At 46.7% G+C, this 18,346-nt stretch overlaps 4 protein-coding genes across 6 annotated transcripts; 1 reads left to right on the top strand and 3 right to left on the bottom strand.

Annotated features, from left to right (window-relative positions):
- Positions 1-894: 894 nt before the first annotated feature.
- On the bottom strand, positions 895-4,497 carry LOC149392619 (uncharacterized). 2 transcript variants are annotated; one of them, XM_089617476.1, is made up of 3 exons: positions 4,177-4,497; positions 1,141-4,065; positions 895-1,053 (listed from the first exon to the last, which is right to left on the bottom strand). In XM_089617476.1, the coding sequence occupies exon 2, from the start codon at positions 4,061-4,063 to the stop codon at positions 1,835-1,837; it is 2,229 nt and encodes a 742-aa protein (XP_089473602.1). In that variant the 5' UTR covers positions 4,064-4,065; positions 4,177-4,497; the 3' UTR covers positions 895-1,053; positions 1,141-1,834. The 2 variants fall into 2 exon arrangements, with proteins under 2 accessions (XP_089473602.1, XP_089473601.1); XM_089617475.1 differs by having other exon boundaries at positions 1,141-4,497.
- A 206-nt stretch (positions 4,498-4,703) lies between these two features.
- On the bottom strand, positions 4,704-7,845 carry LOC149392620 (HAD-superfamily hydrolase, subfamily IG, 5'-nucleotidase). The gene is made up of 10 exons (XM_089617479.1): positions 7,532-7,845; positions 6,579-7,201; positions 6,437-6,514; positions 6,243-6,362; positions 6,078-6,183; positions 5,836-5,999; positions 5,492-5,757; positions 5,349-5,411; positions 5,188-5,266; positions 4,704-5,104 (listed from the first exon to the last, which is right to left on the bottom strand). Exons 1-10 carry the CDS (start codon positions 7,755-7,757, stop codon positions 5,054-5,056), a joined length of 1,776 nt encoding a protein of 591 aa, XP_089473605.1. The 5' UTR covers positions 7,758-7,845; the 3' UTR covers positions 4,704-5,053.
- A 1,223-nt stretch (positions 7,846-9,068) lies between these two features.
- LOC149392621 (ABC transporter B family member 11-like) lies at positions 9,069-13,616 on the top strand. Its single transcript, XM_089617481.1, has 9 exons — positions 9,069-9,292; positions 9,374-9,428; positions 9,500-9,897; positions 9,992-10,230; positions 10,309-10,834; positions 10,923-11,196; positions 11,263-12,128; positions 12,293-12,559; positions 12,651-13,616. The coding sequence occupies exons 1-9, from the start codon at positions 9,092-9,094 to the stop codon at positions 13,560-13,562; spliced, it is 3,738 nt and encodes a 1,245-aa protein (XP_089473607.1). The 5' UTR covers positions 9,069-9,091; the 3' UTR covers positions 13,563-13,616.
- Positions 13,617-13,785: 169 nt separating this feature from the next.
- Positions 13,786-18,176, bottom strand: CHR18 (chromatin remodeling factor18). 2 transcript variants are annotated; one of them, XM_089617478.1, is made up of 24 exons: positions 18,001-18,176; positions 17,852-17,912; positions 17,682-17,764; positions 17,554-17,609; positions 17,403-17,478; positions 17,251-17,317; positions 17,116-17,182; positions 16,977-17,043; positions 16,809-16,892; positions 16,671-16,712; positions 16,444-16,599; positions 16,277-16,354; positions 16,124-16,192; positions 15,973-16,038; positions 15,743-15,871; positions 15,428-15,484; positions 15,227-15,316; positions 15,056-15,121; positions 14,880-14,948; positions 14,689-14,790; positions 14,466-14,591; positions 14,329-14,387; positions 14,218-14,254; positions 13,786-14,131 (listed from the first exon to the last, which is right to left on the bottom strand). In XM_089617478.1, the coding sequence occupies exons 1-24, from the start codon at positions 18,130-18,132 to the stop codon at positions 13,988-13,990; spliced, it is 1,983 nt and encodes a 660-aa protein (XP_089473604.1). In that variant the 5' UTR covers positions 18,133-18,176; the 3' UTR covers positions 13,786-13,987. The 2 variants fall into 2 exon arrangements, with proteins under 2 accessions (XP_089473604.1, XP_089473603.1); XM_089617477.1 differs by having other exon boundaries at positions 14,689-14,793.
- Positions 18,177-18,346: the final 170 nt, after the last annotated feature.

An 18,346-nucleotide genomic window follows, 5' to 3' on the forward strand; every position in this document is an offset into this window, starting at 1 on the left:
ATGATCTGCATTTTTTAGGTGCTATTATTTTTTTCCCCTACTTTTCCAACTACTTGAAAGGTAAAGTAAAAGCGCCGTGTTTAACGTCACCCATTCTCATCCCGTCCTGTGCAGTGAAATGACAACATCATTCAGCAACATGCGTTTCACGATGCATAATTATATACACGCACTAATTAATTAATTAGTTAAATCGCGTCCAAATCCGAACAAAGTTATTTGAATGTGGGCGCTATTACATGTTAGGCAATTTCACACGGATCGGATAAAAGATACGACGGCCAATTTAAAGCAATCTCATTGTGTTATAATTATTATTTGTAGGTTACTCTAATAATAATAATAATAAAAAAAAAAACAAATAACTTGTAGGCGAGTAGTTTTGAATAATATATTTGTGGGCGTAATGTGATCCACGTGGTAGATAATATATGTGGAAGATGGAAGATATTTGAGTTCGTGATTAATGATCGTATCGCGGCGTATCCGCTATGTTTGTCACATTATCCACGTGTATCATCGCAAACAGCCAAGCATATTATTTGTGAAAGAAAAAAGCAAACAGAAGGTATTGACGGTGAATTACAAAAAAAAAGAGGCAAAAAGAGGAGCCAGTGGGATCTGAAAACAAAGATGATGATTAGAGCTCATCGTCTAGTAAGGCTTGACCGTGCATGGCCTCGCCGGCCTTTTCCTTGGCCGCCTGGCCCGTCTCGTAGGTCTTTTCCTTGGCGGCCTGGGCGGACTCGTAGGCCTTATCCTTGGCCGCCTGGGCCGTCTCGTAGGCCTTTTCCTTGGCCGCTTGGGCCGTCTCTTTGGCTGCCTTGGCGGCCTTCTCTCCGGTCTGGTACGCCTTGTCCTTTGCGGACTTGGCTGCCTCCTCGGCTTTCTCTCCGGTCTCGTAGGCTGCGTCGCCGGCTCTCTCCCCGGCCTCGTAGGCTTTGTCTTGCCTAGACGTGGCCGCCTCGTAAGCCTTGTCCTTGCCTTTCTCTCCGATCTCATACGCCTTATCCTTGGCGGCCTCGGCTGCGTCGCCGGCTTTCTGAGCCTGATCTGCAGGGTGGAATTAATATACGATTAATCATAATAATAATGATCCAATTCCAAACAAAATGAATATGAGAGTGTGAGATACGGTACCGGAAGCCTTGTTCTCGGAGTCGTCCTTAAAACGGAGGCCTTCGGAGATCTTGTCTTTGGCCCACTCCGTCCAAGACTCCGACGACTCTTCTTTGACTTCCTCTTTGGAACTCAGAGCCACTGTCAACGTCATAGCTACTACGAATACCACAACCCATACCTTGTGCGCCATTTTCTTCAACTGCTTTTGTTTTTGAAATAACCACAATCTCTCACCCTGGCTCTAACTTGGCTCATCAGTCTCTCCATAGTTTATGAATTTATACTTGGTTGTGGTGACGGTTCCTGGGGCGTTTGAAGCTTATCGAATTGCATGGGTAGCGGACACGTTCATGATACGTGGGCTGCTCTTGTAGTGGGAGCATGACACGTGTCCAACCCTCACACTACACCTGTCCCTCCGGTTGCCGTGGAAACTTGTTCTATTGGATAATAATTTTAAGATAACCATCGCGCTCATATATCACACGGTCCACCTTTTTTTCTCGAATCATATTCATATATGATCATAAAACTAAACTCGAAAGACACAAGGCAGATGATTTGATTATAGAAAATAATAACGAATAACCATATCCTCTACACAACCTAAACTAAAAGCTACAAGTTGAACGAATAAGAAAATAACAAGCATTATGGCATTATACAGGGGGGGAATAACAAAAAGGGAATTGAAAGTGGCGTCTTTACAAAATTACCACAAGCAAGGAGGAGGAGGGGGAGGAGGGGGTTGCTTGCAGGTCTTCTTGTTGTGGCCGAGGCCCTTGCAGTTGCTGCACTGCAGCTGGCGCTTGATCACGTCGATGGAGTCGGGCTTGGGAGTCTTGGGGCGGCCGGGAGGGCGCTTCGTCAGCGGCGGAGTCACCGTCACCGCAACCGCAAGCTCCGTCGATTCCGGGGTGTCGAGGTCGGGGACGGGGTGGATGGAGTGGGCGTAGGCGAGGCGGTAGTTTTCCACGGTGAAGTAGGGCGAGCAGTAGTCGTAGGGGTCGCGGCCGGTGCAGTGGATGGCCGCCAGTGCGTGGGAGCACGGCAGCCCCGTCACCTGCCAGCTGTTGCAGCTGCACCGCCACTGCTGCAGCTCCACCTTCTCCCCGGAGCCCACCTGGAAGACGAGATCCTCCTCGTCCGCCAGCGGGGACACGGGGTGGGCCCGCCCCGCCTCGGCCTCCTTGGCCAGCCGCTCCTCCTTGGAGGGGACGAGCTTGGTGGGCCAGGCGGCGGCGTCGGAGCGGCGCGAGTACATGGCGTGCATCATGTTGCCGCGCAGCAGGTCCACCATCTGGGTGATGGGCAGCTCGTGGGCGTCCGAGACCCACGCGTAGAGCTCCTGCCCGAACGTGGAGGTCATGAGGTTGTAGCGCTGGCCCTCGAACAAGGCGTTGGCCCACCGCTTGGGGTCGCTGCCCACCACCCAGGCGTGCGCGTCCTCCGAGATCCCGCGGATGCTCTCCACGTTCCTCTCGAAGGCCTCGCGCGTGGGGGCGTACGCCGCCGCGTACAGGTCGTTCACCATGAACCGCCTCGCCTCGTGCGACAGCTGCCCCTTCAGGTCGCGGTTGAGGTCCTCCGCGAGCCGCCGCAGGCACACCGCGTGGTGGCACTCCCCGCCGAAGGCCTCGGCGGGGATGGCGGCGTCGATGCCCGACACGAAGGTGGAGGCCGCGGCGGCGCTTTGGCCGAGGGCGTGGCGCAGCTGGGAGAGGAACCAGCGCCAGGTGTCGGGGGAGTCGCAGTCGGCGACGGCCAGGGCGAGGGGGAAGGGGGAGTCGTCGGGGTCGGGGGCGGTGACGGTGAGGAGGACGCCCTGGTACTTGGAGTTGAGGGGGAAGGAGTGCAGGAAGAGGAGGGGGCGGCAGGCGTCGCGGAAGCCGCAGAGGGAGGCGTGGAAGGCCAGAAAGAGGCGGTGGAAGCAGCCGGAGTCGGAGTCGGTGGTGAAGGTGGCGACGCTGCCGGGGTTGGTGGCCTGGATGCGGTGGCAGAGGGCGGGGAGGTGGGAGTAGGCGTCCTTGTAGGAGCCCTGGAGCTGCTCGCGGGCGATCTCCTTGGCGCGCCACGCCTGCGAGTAGTTGAGGCGGATGCCAAAGTCGCGCTCCATGTCGCGGGCGATCTCCTTGGGCTTGTATTTGGGCCACACCTTGAGCTTCTCCTTGATCACGCTGCCCACCCACCCGCGGGTGGCCCTGTACCCGGCCTTGACCGCCGCCCCCTCGCACGTGTGGTGGGGGTGCATGCGCTTCACGCACACCAGCTGCGTGGTCGACACGCGCGACGCGTACACGCGCCACGGGCACCCCCCCGACTTGCACTTGACCGTCACGCGGTGGCTGTCGTTCTTCTTGTAGCGGTACGCGAACCCGTGGGCGATCGAGAACTTGTGCAGCGCCTCCCGAAACTCCCCAAAGCTCCCGAACCGCTGGTCCACCCCGGTGATGGCCTTCTCCCACTGCTGCGCCCCCGGGGCCACGCCCGCACCCGGGGCCTCCACCATGGCCTCTCCTTCGTCTTCGTCTTCTTCCTCTTCTCGCGGGGCGTCCGACACTGTGGTCCGGCTCGACCGGCTCGCCAGCACGTTGGACGGCTCGATCATCGTCGTGTTGGCGATGGCACCGTCACCGGCGACCACGACAAAGAGGTCGGCGGTGGGGGAATCGCCCAGGAAGGACAGCATGCGGTGGAGGTCCTTGTCGGAGGAGACGCTGATGAGGGTCTTCCTGTTGCCGGGAAGAAGGTACTTTATGGTCATCGACTCGCTCACGCACTTGAACATCTCCGACAGCTCAGCCTTCAGCTCTTCCACTTTCGTGTCTGCGTCCACGTCCACGGCGTAAGCCTCGCCGCCGGAGTACGACAGAGATCCGTCTGCGGACGTCACGAATTCACCGCCCGACTGACATATCGCTATTACTTTCTTCCCCGACATCACTACACACACATCCATTGATTGATTTCGCACCAATTCACCAACAACAACAACAATAAGAAAATCTAAACAGAGAGGGGAGAGAGATACAGACACTGAATCAACCAACATACCTTCGACGGCGAGGCGGGTCGGGGTTGCGGATCAGAGAGTGGAAAGACGACAACGGAGAAGATGAAACCCTATTTTGCGTTATTGCTCTTCGACCCCGTTATTTCGCATTTATTGTATATTTAGGTTAGTTGACTAAAACAATTGGGCCAGGCCCAATGAGAGACAAACACCTAGGTATTGGGCTAGGCCCAACACCCAGGCAAGTTAACAAAAGACAATTCGTTAAGAGTATATATGCACTGTATATAGTAGAGTTGCCCGCGTAACTCGACTCGTTTGAATCACGACCATTTCGCAAAATCAGACGTGGAAAGACAGTTCACACAGGTATCTTTAGTAACTCGACAAATTTAAGGGCCAATAAAATGCATAATCACTATATAGTTCTAGAAAATGAAAATTCTGAAAGAAAAAACAATAATTGAAGAAACAAATTACCTTTGAATTGGAAGCTGGGGAAAATTTAGAGCTCGGGTTTGGATCACTACGCGGATGATGTTTGAGTGAAGAATCGCGACGTTGAATCAGAGAAACAGCAGAAGACATCAGTGAAGATGATGAAGAGGACAAGAGAGAGTTGCACGATACTGATATTGAATGTTCACAGGACATAAATCGAAATATGGACTCATTTAGCTCGCGGCACATAAAAGCAACATTGTATAACGGATTTGGAGCCACAATTCTCTCTTTATTTTGCTCTTACACAAGACATACTTGCTGATATAACAATAAAGTTGACGTTACGTTGGTGTGAAGAGAGGATCATGGAAATAAATAAGGGATCACCGGAGATTGTTGTTACTAATTGTAAATGATGAGCAACATTGTGATACTAAGAATAAGTACAACATAGAGCGGGTGTGGATGGGCTATCTACGAGGCGTTGTTGCTGTTGTAATGGGCACCTGAATCATGGGCCAGCGTCTGCCACAGCAAGCAACGGAGCGAGTCAGTTTAAACACATTAAAGCAAAGCAAAGCAAAGTGATGAAGGAGACACAAACAAACCTGTTCTTGCGACCGGAAATACATGAAAGGAGTGTAGTGCAAGAAATTCGAGACTCTAGACGTGTATATATCCGCATACCTGCACAACCACATGTCATTTCCTTTCCTTTATATAACCTTTTTCTTCATACCTCCAATCGAATAACAAATAAAAACATTACTTTTCAACTTGTCTCATCAGATGGCTTTTGTCCCACAAGCCCGCCCGTGAAAGAAACCCCCACCTGCAACACACACACACACACACTTTACATGTCTGTAGAAACATTTAGGGAGACAAAAAAACGATATGAGAGAAACTCGCCTCTTGTTGAAGAGCTCTCCATCGGCTTCCACCATGGTCCCGATCTTCTCGTCCAGCCTGGCCATCACTATAAGCAGCTTCTGCATGGAGTCCGTGAGCTCTTGGTCGTCCATATTGGTGGCGGCCAGGCTCTGGGCAGGGCGGCCTTTAGTTCGCCTCTGCAGAGCGAGCCGGAGTTGGTTGAAAAGGTCTCCCACCACTTCCTTCTGGTTTATGAGCTCTATTGTCGACGCTCTGTGCCTCTGGCTCCCGATCAGCGCCTCGAACTGCACTCCGATCCCGTCCCCTTAAAGTTAACAAACATGCAATGCAACAAGCAAACAGACAATGCTCAGCTGACTGACCTCGTCTTCCAGCTCCCGGCAAACCAAGGCGGTTCGCCACCGGAGGTGCACTTTGGACTGACTCACGTCCGTGTAAATGTGATCCCCAACATACAATATCTCGTCCCCGTGGATGTTCAGCGAGTTCTCCACCATCTGCGCGCTGCCACCCGAGTACAAACCCCCTCGTAACAAGACAACCCCAAAGTCAGACTCAGAGGCCTATTAGCGAGCGAGCAAGCAAGCGTTGGAAAAAGACTCACCAGTTTGAGCCTTGAAGCAGGGGCGCATCAGACCTTCCTCCGTTACCACCTCATACATTGGCTGAGCCATTTGGAAAAACTCTGGCTTCCTCGCCGACACTATCACCTGTTGTGCAAGTGTCAGATAGTTTTCTTTTTGATCTCCTAAAGTTTCGAGTGACTCACAATGTCAAATAGATCCCTCCAACCCATGTCATTGGGGAGAAACCTGTTGAAGGAATGCTGCATCATCTTGTCAGTGTAATGGTAGTCGGAGTTGGTAATGAGCAGAAGCTTTTTACCAGCCTGAAAAAGCAAACCAAAGCAAAGATGAGCCAACTTCAAGTTCAAGTTATAGAGACAGAGAAAGAGATAGGTACCTCTTTCTGGTCCAACAGCGCTAGAGGCAGTTCGGGATCGGGCTCGACAAAGAGCTCAGGGTTAGACATGATCTCGCTCTGCAACAGAGAAAGAGATTAGGTAGATTAGGTGGATGATGATGAGTTTGGGGTGGATTAGAACCTTGAGCTGGCCCTCGACGTGGGCTCGGAAGAGGGCTTTTCCGACAGCCTTGTAGAGGGCTTTGTAGTCCTGCGGGGCGGTGAGGTGGGGGGGGACGGCGTTCTGGTCGAGCCTGTCGACCATCTGCATGAAAGCGACGGCCTCGGAGACGGAGAAGAGCGTGTTGAGGAAGTCCCAGCGGTGGACGTCTCGGAGGTCGACGAGCTCGCGGCCGTAGATGTCGGAGAGGGCGCGCGGGGACAGCATGGCGGTGCCGTGCATGGCGCGCTTGATGTAGCCGAAGCGGTCGGCCTTGACGAGGTTGCCGTTGAGCTTGTCGATGACGAGGCCGCGTATCACGAGGTCGGGGTCGAACCCCAGGCCTTGGACGGGGAACCCCTGGGCGCCCAGGTTGGCCATGCAGTAGTCGTAGGCGCGGCCCTCCCAGGCGGCCACGTTGTAGTGGATCAGAGTGTAGTCCATGTCGTACCCGATCGCCCCTATCGACCTCAGGTTCAGCGTGCGGCTGCAGAACACCCCCCGCGCCCACCGCACTTGACTCGCCGGGATCTCCAACTGCTGCAGCAACATCTGCGCGTCTTCCGCCTCCGTCCGGCCCACCTCCTCGATCGGCCCATCCAATGCTACACCATTCACATCACACATTTCTTTTATCACATTCTTAAAAGATATGTGATTCCATCTCAAACCAAGCTTGGCAATTAAAGGAGTAACCCACGAGCCTTATAAAGAGGCTAAGATCGTAATACTCAGTCACGGATTATCCTTGATACACATATCTCTCTCAACTCATATTACACTCTTAACATCTTTGTACCTTGCTTTGCTTTTAGCTACTTGCTGCAAAATTATGATTATCACATATCTACTTGCTACAGAACGAGCAAGTCTAAAAACAAAGTTAAAGCTAAAGTTGGTAAAAGGAAGAAGAGAGAAAGAGAGAGTGTGTTTACGGAAAGCGTTGAGATAGTCAAGGTTGAGGTTGAAATCGCCTTTGGTGCTCTCGCCCAGATAGTCCACATCGCTGCTGCTCCCGGAAGTCACCGAAAACGCTTCCGAAGGAGGCGCGCATCGAACACCACCGACACGAACTGACGAAGACGAAGTCAACGACGGAAGCTGATTTGTGTTCAAAGTCAAACACGGTCGCCACCACGTCAACGCAGTCGAAGAACCCATGCCTTCCTTGTTCACTAATCACTCCAACTCCATTATCATCCCTTCCCCTTTTTCACTTCACTCTGTTTCTCTTCCAGCGACATCAATATCTCTATCCAACGACATCAATCCAATCCCTCTTTTGCTTGGGCCTTCCCTGGCCCAGGCCCAATTTCATATTGATATTGATATTAGGGAAAATACCAAGAGTATCCCTTGTGTTTAATCGAAATGCGATATTTATCCCATCTATTTCTAGAAATATCAGACATATCCCTCCAGTTTAATATAAATGACAAATACATCCCCTAAAAAAATGTTATATTACAAATATCACTTTTTTTCGTTTATTTTTTACAAAAAAATAATTTGAAATCCCCTAAATACTCTTAATAAAATAATTTTTTATCTTCTATTCTATATACAAAAAAATTAAATTAAAAAAATTTCTTTATAAAAAGTTAAGGTTTTTTTTTTATAAAGAGAGATTTTGATTTTTTTTAATAAAATAGTAAATAAATATTTATTCTATTAAGGGTATTTTGAGGAGTTCAAATTATTTTTTTGTAAAAAATAAATGAAAAATGGTGATATTTGTAATATAACATTTTTTTAGGGGATGTATTTGTCATTTATATTAAACTGAAGGGATATGTCTGATATTTCTAAAAATAGAGGAGATAAATCTCGCATTTCGATTAAACACGAGGGGCTCTAGATATTTTCCAACAAATATTATACCTGGGACCACTCTACACGCCTCCTCTTTAAGTTTCCCATCTTTTCTTTCTTAATCTTACCCTGCCTGGAAGAAACAAAACGATTTCGTGTTTATTTTAATTATTAAACATTTCTTTCTCTGGAAGAAATGACAGTGAGATGCGTCGTACTGTATTTGGTTTTTTAATAACATCATTGATTTGCTATAAATATATAAAAAAAAGTGGGAGTGGGTTGAACTGAATGGATGGGTGATTGGTTGTATGCAGAATAATATGCACACAGAGAGAGATGTTCATATTCATATTTATATGGGAGACAATGATTGAAAGAGTTTAAAAGGACATGAACGATTATAACGTAGCAGGAACAAAATTGGAGTTGGTGTCACGTGAGAAAGCAAAGTAATGAAATAGTTAGCTGGAGAATCGCATTCTTTAACGTACGGAGCTCCATTACAATAATAATATTGAATGATTACAGTCACACTCAGACTCTCACTTCGTCACACTATGCGATACCTTCCCTTCCTATCAGAATTAAACACACACACAAAAGTAAACTCACTCACCTCTGCCCCTATGTTCAAAGTATATATAAACTAGTGATGCTTTGTTTATAGCAAAAACACAAAGATGGGAGAGGAAGAGTTGGTGTCGTTTCACAAGCTCTTCTCATTTGCAGACTCGACAGACTATGCTCTCATGCTCGTCGGCACCGTCGCGGCAGTGGCCAACGGCCTCAGCTTGCCACTCATGACTCTCATCTTCGGAGCTCTCGTTGACTCTTTCGGAATCTATGCCAACACCACTCAAGTGCTTCCTAAAGTGTCCAAAGTATCTCCTTCACTTTTCTTATATATTGTCTATGTATGTATGTACGTATGTATGTAAGAATGTGAATGTGTGTAATTGCAGATGTGCCTTCAGTTCGTATACCTGGCTGTAGGAGCTGCAGCGGCGGCGTTCTTGCGTGAGTACAGACATGTCTATATAATAAGATCAATACATTCTGTTTGCATGACCATGACTGTGACCATGCAGAGGTTGCTTGCTGGATGATCAGCGGAGAGAGACAGGCTGGCAGAATCAGAAGTCTGTACTTGAAAACCATTCTGAGGCAAGACATGGCCTTCTTCGATCTCCAAGCCAACGCCGGACAAATCATCGAGACCATGTCCGCCGACACCGTCCTCATTCAAGACGCCATGGGCGAGAAGGTCGGAAAGTTCATCCAGTTGGTTGCCACTTTCTTCGGAGGCTTCGTCATAGCTTTCATAAAGGGATGGTTTCTCACCCTCATCATGCTCTCCACAATCCCTGCTCTCGTCATCTCCGGTGCAGTCATGAGCTTTGCCGTTGGAAAGCTCTCCAGTCGTGGCCAAACTGCTTACTCCCAAGCAGCCATTGTGGTGGAGCAAACCATAGGCTCTATCCGAACTGTAAACTCATCTCTCTCTCTCTCTCTCTCTCTCTCTCTCTCTCTCTCATTCCCAAGAACACAAATCAAGTAACCAAATGAATGGCCTTCCTCAGGTAGCTGCTTTCACGGGGGAGAAACTAGCCATCGAAAAGTACAACAAATCTTTGGAAAAAGCCTACAAGACGGGGGTGCAACAAGGGTTGGCAAGTGGGTTGGGGATGGGCGTTGTTCACCTCATTATCTTCAGCAGCTACGGCATGGCGGTTTGGGTCGGAGGCAAAATGATCATCAACAAAGGATACACCGGAGGCGATGTCATTAACATCATTTTTGCTGTGCTCACCGGTTCTATGTAAATTCCTCTCTGTTTGATGATGTTCCATTATTTTTAAATGGCTTGGTTGAGAATTCTGCAAGAATGATATGGCAGGTCGTTGGGGCAGGCATCCCCGTGTTTGACGGCATTCGCCGCAGGGCGAGCTGCGGCTTTCAAGATGTTCAAGACCATAAGTAGGAAGCCAAAGATTGACGCTTACGACGAGGAGGGAAAGGTGTTGGACAACATCCGTGGAGACATTGAGCTTAGGGATGTCTGCTTTAGCTACCCATCCAGACCCGACCACCCAATATTTAACGGCTTCACTCTTTCAATACCGAGCGGCACAACTACCGCTTTGGTGGGGCAGAGTGGGAGTGGAAAATCCACCGTCATCAGCTTGATTGAGAGATTCTATGACCCTCACTCTGGTTCCATTCTCATCGACGGTGTTGATCTCAGAGAATTTCAACTAAGGTGGATCCGACAAAAAATAGGCTTAGTCAGTCAAGAGCCTATCTTGTTTACATCTACCATTGGAGAGAATATTGCATACGGAAAAGACAATGCAACCATGGAAGAAATAAGAGACGCCGTCGAGCTCGCCAATGCCGCCAAATTTATAGATAAACTTCCTCAGGTTCGGGGAGTTAATTTCACATGTTATCAGTTTTGTGGCACAATCATTATCATACAATCATATCAAGTCTCAATGTTAAAACTTTTAGGGAATGGAGACGATGGTAGGAGAGCGCGGGATGCAATTATCTGGGGGTCAGAAGCAGAGAATTGCAATAGCTAGGGCGATTCTCAAGGATCCAAAGATTCTACTTTTGGATGAGGCCACGAGTGCTCTCGACACAGAATCCGAGAGAACCGTGCAGGAGGCACTAGACAGAGTCATGATCAATCGAAGTACCCTCATCGTGGCGCATCGCCTTACGACAATTAGGAATGCTAACACAATTGCTGTCATACACCAAGGAAAGATTGTTGAGCAAGGTACCAATTTCTTTTTTCTACCTCTCGTCTAAAGCACTTACTATAACGTTGGTCTTCTTCGATTAGGATCGCATTCTAAGTTGGTCAAAGATCCTGAAGGAGCATACAACAACCTCATACGGCTACAAGAAATCAGCAAACATGACGTTATAAACGATGAGGAAAATTCAGAAATCACAATGGAAAGCTCGGAGAGACAATTAAGCCAACGATTGTCATCAATCCGCTCCATAAGCGGGAGATCATCAAGTAGCAGTCGGCGTTCATTCTCAATCTCATTTGGAGTGCCGACCGTTGTCGAAGCATCCCTTACGGATCCCAAAGTCTCATCTCCACCTCTGTCGCAAAGGGCTAAACAAGTCTCATTGCTCCGCCTTGCTCTTCTCAACAAGCCGGAGATTCCAGTGTTGGTATTGGGAATTATAGCCGCGGCGGCAAATGGGGTGATATTGCCTATCTTTGGGGTGTTGCTTTCAAACATAATCAAGACTTTCTATGAGCCACCACACGAGCTTCACAGAGATTCGAGGGTGTGGGCACTAGTGTTTGTGGGACTTGGCGCATTATCCTTGTTGGCCCATCCTTCGAGAAGCTATCTTTTTGGGGTGGCAGGATGCAAGTTAATCAGACGAATCCGATCGATGTGCTTTGAGAAAGTAGTTTACATGGAGGTGAGTTGGTTCGACCAGGCCGAGCACTCAAGTGGCATGATTGGGGCAAGACTTTCTACAGACGCGGCATTGGTGCGAGGCATAGTGGGAGATGCACTTGGGTTGCTGGTGCAGAATGTTGCAACTGCAATCGCAGGCTTGGTAATTGCTTTTGAAGCAAACTGGCAAATGTCTCTGATTGTCCTCATGTTGTTGCCCCTTATAGGCGTCAACGGCTACATTCAAATCAAGTTCTTACAAGGATTCAGCGCTGATGCAAAGGTTCTCCGTCTCTCTCTCTCTTTCTCCCTCTCGCTCTCTCTCTCTCTCTATATATATACATACACACACACTCTTATATATACATATATATATATATATATATATATATATATTATTTTGGTGGGTGTGATAATTTTAATTGGAAAAAGTTGACATTGCGATAGAAAATGTACGAGGAAGCGAGCAAAGTGGCAAATGATGCGGTGGGAAGCATAAGAACGGTAGCCTCGTTTTGTGCGGAAGAGAAAGTGATGGTGTCGTACCACAAGAGATGCGAGGGCCCTATTCGAGCAGGCATAAGGCAAGGAGTAGTGAGCGGCATCGGCTTTGGGATGTCCTTATTTTTACTTTTCAGCGTGTACGCTTGCAGTTTCTACGTCGGAGCCCGACTCATTGTGGCTGGAAAGACCAACTTCCCGGAGGTCTTCAGGGTACCAATTAATGCTACAACTATTAATACTGCAACTTATAGCTATTTTTATTGGTTGAGTTGTTTATTTTATTAGTTGTGGTGAGGTGCAGGTATTCTTTGCTCTAACGATGGCGGCTATTGGAGTGTCTCAGACTGGGTCAATGGCCCCAGACATAAGCAAGACGAAGAGCGCCGCAGGGTCTATGTTTGAGATACTAGACAGAAAGTCAAAGATAGACTCGAGCGATGACACTGGGGTGACCTTGGAGAGGGTGAAAGGCGAAATAGAAATGCGGGACGTGAGGTTCAGGTACCCGAGCAGGATGGAAGTGCAAATATTGAGGGGTATGAGCCTAAGCATAGAGGCGGGGCAAACAGTTGCCCTTGTGGGGGAGAGCGGGAGCGGAAAATCAACAGTGATATCGTTGCTACAAAGGTTGTATGACCCCGAGGCAGGGGAGATTAGGCTAGACGGGGTGGAGCTGAAGAAGCTGAGAGTGCGGTGGTTGAGGCAACAAATGGGGGTGGTGAGCCAGGAACCAGTGTTGTTTAACGACACTATAGCAGCAAACATTGCATACGGACGACACAACCACAAGGCCACGCAAGCGGAGGTGGAGGCCGCGGCAGAGCAGGCCAATGCCCACACCTTCATAAGCGGGCTTCAGCCAAGCGGCTACATGACGCTCGTGGGGGAGCGCGGGGTGCAACTTTCAGGAGGGCAGAAGCAGAGGGTGGCCATTGCGAGAGCCATCCTCGGCTCACCTGCTGTGTTGATGTTGGACGAAGCCACCTCAGCTCTAGACGCCCAGTCGGAAAAGGCTGTGCACGAGGCATTGGACCGGCTCATGGTGCGCCGCACCACCCTCGTGGTGGCTCATAGGCTATCCACTGTGAAGGCCGCAGATGTGATTGTCGTGCTCAAGAATGGGGTCATTGTCGAGAAGGGGAACCATGACATGTTGATGGCTCTCAAGGATGGCGTCTACGCTTCTCTCTTGCCTCGATACCATTCACCATAAAAATAACATCACCTTGTGTAACTGTATTGTTTTCTCACATCCATTCTCGTTCTTCATCATTTTTCTTATTATTTCTTATTGCTTCTAATCACTGCCGGAACTAAATTAGAGATACGCAGGTAGAAGTTTTCCTAAAAGAAACAATTTTTTCTTGATTCAAAAAGAAAACCCAGTATTCAGAATTTAAAAATTTATAAAAAAAAAATACTAATGGTGAGGGAAGGAATACAAATTATAATACCCCTTCCGTCTTCCAGGCTATCTTCCTCGCAACGCAACAATCTGCTGACATTTTTACTTACACAAGCGCGTTTAGTTTCATAATAGGATATGCTGCCGCTTCTTTTCCAATCAATCAAAATCATGAAATATTTCTTCAGCTCTTTGACGTCACTATACAATCTGCATTACTACTAAAAAAAAGGTCAGAAGGGTCTGGGATGTTTGAGACGACCGTGGACTTCGTCTGTGTTGTTATCATTACAACGCTTGACAAACGAGTCCAGAGTCGTCTGCTTTTTAGGGCTGCTGCTTTTGACTTCCAAACTCTTCTCCTCCCCGTCAAGCACCTGCAATTATACCAACCATACAGATCTATCACCATCATCATCATCATCATTTAACACAGACTAAACTCGAGTTGTCGAGCATTTACCTGCCCTAATTTTTCCAATTTACTCTGAACAACATCCCTGACCAAAAACACAAACTCAGTCAACAGTCAACACACTCGCTCACTTGCACAACAGAAGAGAATAGAATGTACCAAATGATGTCATCCACAGTGTGGTTTGCCAGAAGATAGTAGACATTCACCGATGATACCTGGGACCAAGTACAGTACGTACGGGAATCGTAAGAGTAATCCAGAGTTGAATTTGCAATGTAGAATTAAGGTTGTACCTGGCCTATCCTGTGGGCGCGATCTTCCGCTTGAATCAAATCCCCGGGAGTCCAACACAGCTCCGCAAACACCACCGTACTTGCCGCTGTTAACGTTAACCCAACCCCCCCAGCTCTGATAGACAGCTGCACATTCAGGTCATATATAGTTACAAACCCGAAATACTTATATTCAGGTTACTGAAACTAAAAAAGGAAAATTTATATATCTATTAATTAATACCACAGCTGCCTTTATTGATTCTTTTTCCTGAAATTCCGTAACCAAAGCTAGCCTTGATGCTGCCGATACATTGCCATCTATGCGAATACACCCCACTTTCTTCTTCTGCCAGTTCGGATAATCAATCAATCAAACAAACAAACATGTTTTTTTTTATGTAGTTCTGTTTGCAAATCGAGAGTCGGACTCACAACAAGAAACTGGTGTATGGCATCGATCATGGCCTGATGGTGTGCAAATACAAGGAACTTGCACCCTGCCTGCCATCAAATCCATATTCATGTTCATTTGTTTTTGGGTAAAACAACATTCGATATAAAAACAACAACGGATATTCATTTCTATTTTACAGTCACCCTTGTCACACCTCGATCATAGTTGCCAGGTAATCTACAACTGCTGGGATCTTTGCTGCAGCAGATTCCGTATATATCTGGTAGGAAACAACGAAAATAAAAAATTTGTGTTCACAGCTTAAAATGGGAAATATTAAATTTTGTTGCGACATACAACTCATGATTGGGAGTTACAAGATCACCTGGTTGATAAGATTTTTCTCCGAAAACCTTAATGCATCGATCTCTTCATTTGAATTGCAGTCCTTGATTTTCCCTTTTATCACTTCTAACTACACAACCCAACAGCAATGTAGCAATATAATATGTCTTTCCCATAGCAGCTAGTTAAATTTATATATATATATCTCTTTTTTTTTGTAATAAAAAATGACAAGATATACCTCACGGAATAAGGCATTCACTTGTTTCATGTCCTTCTCAGACACATCTAGGAAGACCTGGGTCAGGATAACAACACAAATTGTTACAGAGCTGAAACATAACCTACTTCAAGTTCTTTGTCCAACAATTTACACACAGCGCCATAGGAGTAAGGTTAAGTTGTTAAACAACAAAGTAAAGAGAAATTGCATAAACTGCTTAGTGCTTGACTTAAAAGGAATCTCAAGCCAAGCACGTATTTTATTTTTATACCCCGAGAAGAGAATCAATGAATGGTTATTGAAAATCACTTGAATTGCATAGAAATACGACACCTGTTGCCTGCGTTTTGTAGGAAGCTCTGTAAGAACATCTTTCTTGAGTCTGCGAATCATCAGTGTTGTCTTCATCAAACCATGCAGTTCTTCGTGGTTACTCGCACCTTGATACGCCCCAAATACACCCTGAAATCCAAATATTACCAAAGAGAAGAAAACAAAAACAAACAAAAAAAAAAAAAAAACAGTAGCAGAGACAAGTTAACAAAAAAATAAGGATGACTTACACCCTTGCAATAGCGGTTTCCATACTCGTGAACACTTTTATATACATTCGGGCATAAGGCCTCCAGCTGTTGAGTTGATATCCAAATAATTGGCTTAGTTTACCCAAAAAAAAAACCTATCAAATTATTCAACTGCCTTCCAAAAGAATACCTGTTTGAATAGTTCAATTGGTCTAGACAAAGCAGGAGTTCCACTAAGTAAAATTACATACTGAGCTTTCTGAAAAGCCAACATTCTAAGGATTAGAGACACATCAAATACGGGAGTTTGTTTGTGTTCAAAAGCAAGCAGAGAGCATCAGACCTTAATGACTGGAAGCGAAGCAGCAGTTCGCTTGGCCTGAGCATTTTTCAGATAGTGAGACTCGTCTGCAATCACAACCTGAACAAACATAATAGTTGAGTTCCCACACAAGGTTCCTTTAATGCGAAACGGAATCACTCAGAACCAATTCATTTCACTGATTTCACCTTAAAATCTGACGCCATCAGCGTATCTTGTAATTTAGGCACGATATCGTACGAGATTATATTAAAGAGGCCGTCGAGACGAACAGAATTTTTGGAACTTGAGGTTACTATAGTGAATCCGCTCTTGTTTGATCCCGAACACTGTGACAAAACAACCTGGAAAAAAAAAAACATTGTTAACATAAAGTAACAGAGAAGAAGAAGAAGAAGAAGAGTGGATGATATACAAGAATGTCTGATGGAGCAATATCGAGCCATTGTTGAATCATCTGAAAAGGAAAAAGAAAAGGGTAAAATGATTAGATGGGCTTGTATCGGAGAGTGAATTCATTAGAGACGAAAGTTGTGGAAGGAAGGGTAGTAACTGAAGCCCATTGCAAGCGCAAGGAAGATGGAGCGAGCACAAGAACCGGCCAAGACTCTTTCACGCACGATGCCACCGCAACCGCCTGCATTATTATTGTATCGATAACCCTAAACACATTAGACTAGAATGGTGTGTTCTAACTTCTGATGTTGAATTGCTTGCTTGCCTGTATTGTCTTTCCGAGACCCATTTCGTCTGCAAGGAGAGCACGACCTCCGTGCTGCAACACAAACCTGAAACACCAAAACACATTCCTTACACATCTCTCTCACAATAACGTCTCTGGATATTTCAAGAGAAATTACCTCACGCCATCTCTCTGGAACGGCATGAGCTTTGATTCGAGATGTGCTGGCATCTCCTCGTATCGATCTACATTACATGAGGAACAAGAGACAGTAAGTAAGAGAGGGTAAGCTTGAATGAAAAAGAATAGTGACCTCGGAGATCTGGAACAGAAGAAGCGGCGGCCATGGCACGTTGCACCAACGGGTCAAGCTTCTCCAACTGCACATCGAGTTTGGATACAATCACAACTCATGATTGACGAAAACGGAAAATGGAAAATGAGAGAGGGTTTTGGTCACCTCACCTCAACATGAACTCTCTGTATTTCGCTCAGACATCTCTCTGCCGACTGCAACGAAGATGGAGGGAACATCCATAGCCTGCACATTGAAAAAAAAAACAATTATTTGTCAACACACCAAACCAATAATAAATAACCAACAGTAAGTACGAACCTTTCTTGTGCACTCCAAAAGGATTTAGGAATTTTGCGAAAAGCGGCCACAACAACCTGTCACAAAAATATATGTACATGATCTAGAAACAATAATGAGGAAACGGTGATTGAATGAGATGTGTGTACCTGATCGTATGAGAACTTTGCAGCTATATTTCCAGAAGCATGAAGAAACAATTTCACACCGACTTTACGAACATTTGTGCCTTTTGCAACAACAGAAAAAAAAAGCGAATTTTTGGCGATTTGAAGTAAGTACTAGTAGTAGAGAAAAAAGGAATGAGTAGAAAGAGAACCAGAAATTGGGTTTGAAAAAGGTAAGTGCGTGTGTGTGGAGGCACTGGGCAAAGAAGAAACCTTGAACGAACAAGACGATCAATAAGAAAGCATTCACGATTGAGTGAAAATTAAAGAAGTAGAAAATAGGGGACTGAGAAACACACACCGAAGAAGAGGTAAAAGAATTAGATTGCTGTTGTTGATGTTGTTGTTGAGCAATCTTCTGCAAAGCGTCTCTTTCGAGAGAGTCGAGTTGCTCTGCGCTCAAACCCCAATCGTCGTCGTCGTCGTCTTCCATTTCCAAACTCTCTTTTTCCCTCCCTCTCCTTGCTCTGTACTCTGTAGTACCTATGTCCCGCATTTTAATAGAACCCGACCCGACCCGTCGATTGAAGGCCCAAAATTCAAAATGGGCCGGCGGAAATGGCCCAATATGGTTATTGTCCTCGAGTAATAACGTAAAGAAAGGGCTAGCTAGTTTACCCGCTAAACGCAAGATGAGGAAATTACGC

The sequence above is a fragment of the Urtica dioica genome, chromosome 6 (genome assembly GCF_054948205.1).
Source record: "Urtica dioica subsp. dioica isolate 48M chromosome 6, U.dioica_male_clone48M_v1_H2, whole genome shotgun sequence".
NCBI classification, from domain to species: domain Eukaryota; kingdom Viridiplantae; phylum Streptophyta; class Magnoliopsida; order Rosales; family Urticaceae; genus Urtica; species Urtica dioica.

Coding starts and splice junctions, on each gene's coding strand:
- LOC149392620 (XM_089617479.1), bottom strand. CDS start 7,757: ATGGGTTCTTCGACTGCGTTGACGTGGTGGCGACCGTGTTTGACTTTG. Junction 5,758..5,835: donor GCCGGGAGCTGGAAGACGAG/GTCAGTCAGCTG, acceptor ATCGGAGTGCAG/TTCGAGGCGCTGATCGGGAG. Junction 5,105..5,187: donor ATTTCCGGTCGCAAGAACAG/GTTTGTTTGTGT, acceptor TTGCTGTGGCAG/ACGCTGGCCCATGATTCAGG.
- LOC149392619 (XM_089617475.1), bottom strand. CDS start 4,174: ATGTTGGTTGATTCAGTGTCTGTATCTCTCTCCCCTCTCTGTTTAGAT.
- CHR18 (XM_089617477.1), bottom strand. CDS start 18,132: ATGGAAGACGACGACGACGACGATTGGGGTTTGAGCGCAGAGCAACTC. Junction 17,610..17,681: donor CAAAGTTCTCATACGATCAG/GTACACACATCT, acceptor TTTTTGTGACAG/GTTGTTGTGGCCGCTTTTCG. Junction 14,794..14,879: donor CCATACACCAGTTTCTTGTT/GTGAGTCCGACT, acceptor CCGAACTGGCAG/AAGAAGAAAGTGGGGTGTAT.
- LOC149392621 (XM_089617481.1), top strand. CDS start 9,092: ATGGGAGAGGAAGAGTTGGTGTCGTTTCACAAGCTCTTCTCATTTGCA. Junction 11,197..11,262: donor AGGAAAGATTGTTGAGCAAG/GTACCAATTTCT, acceptor TTCTTCGATTAG/GATCGCATTCTAAGTTGGTC. Junction 12,129..12,292: donor GATTCAGCGCTGATGCAAAG/GTTCTCCGTCTC, acceptor ACATTGCGATAG/AAAATGTACGAGGAAGCGAG.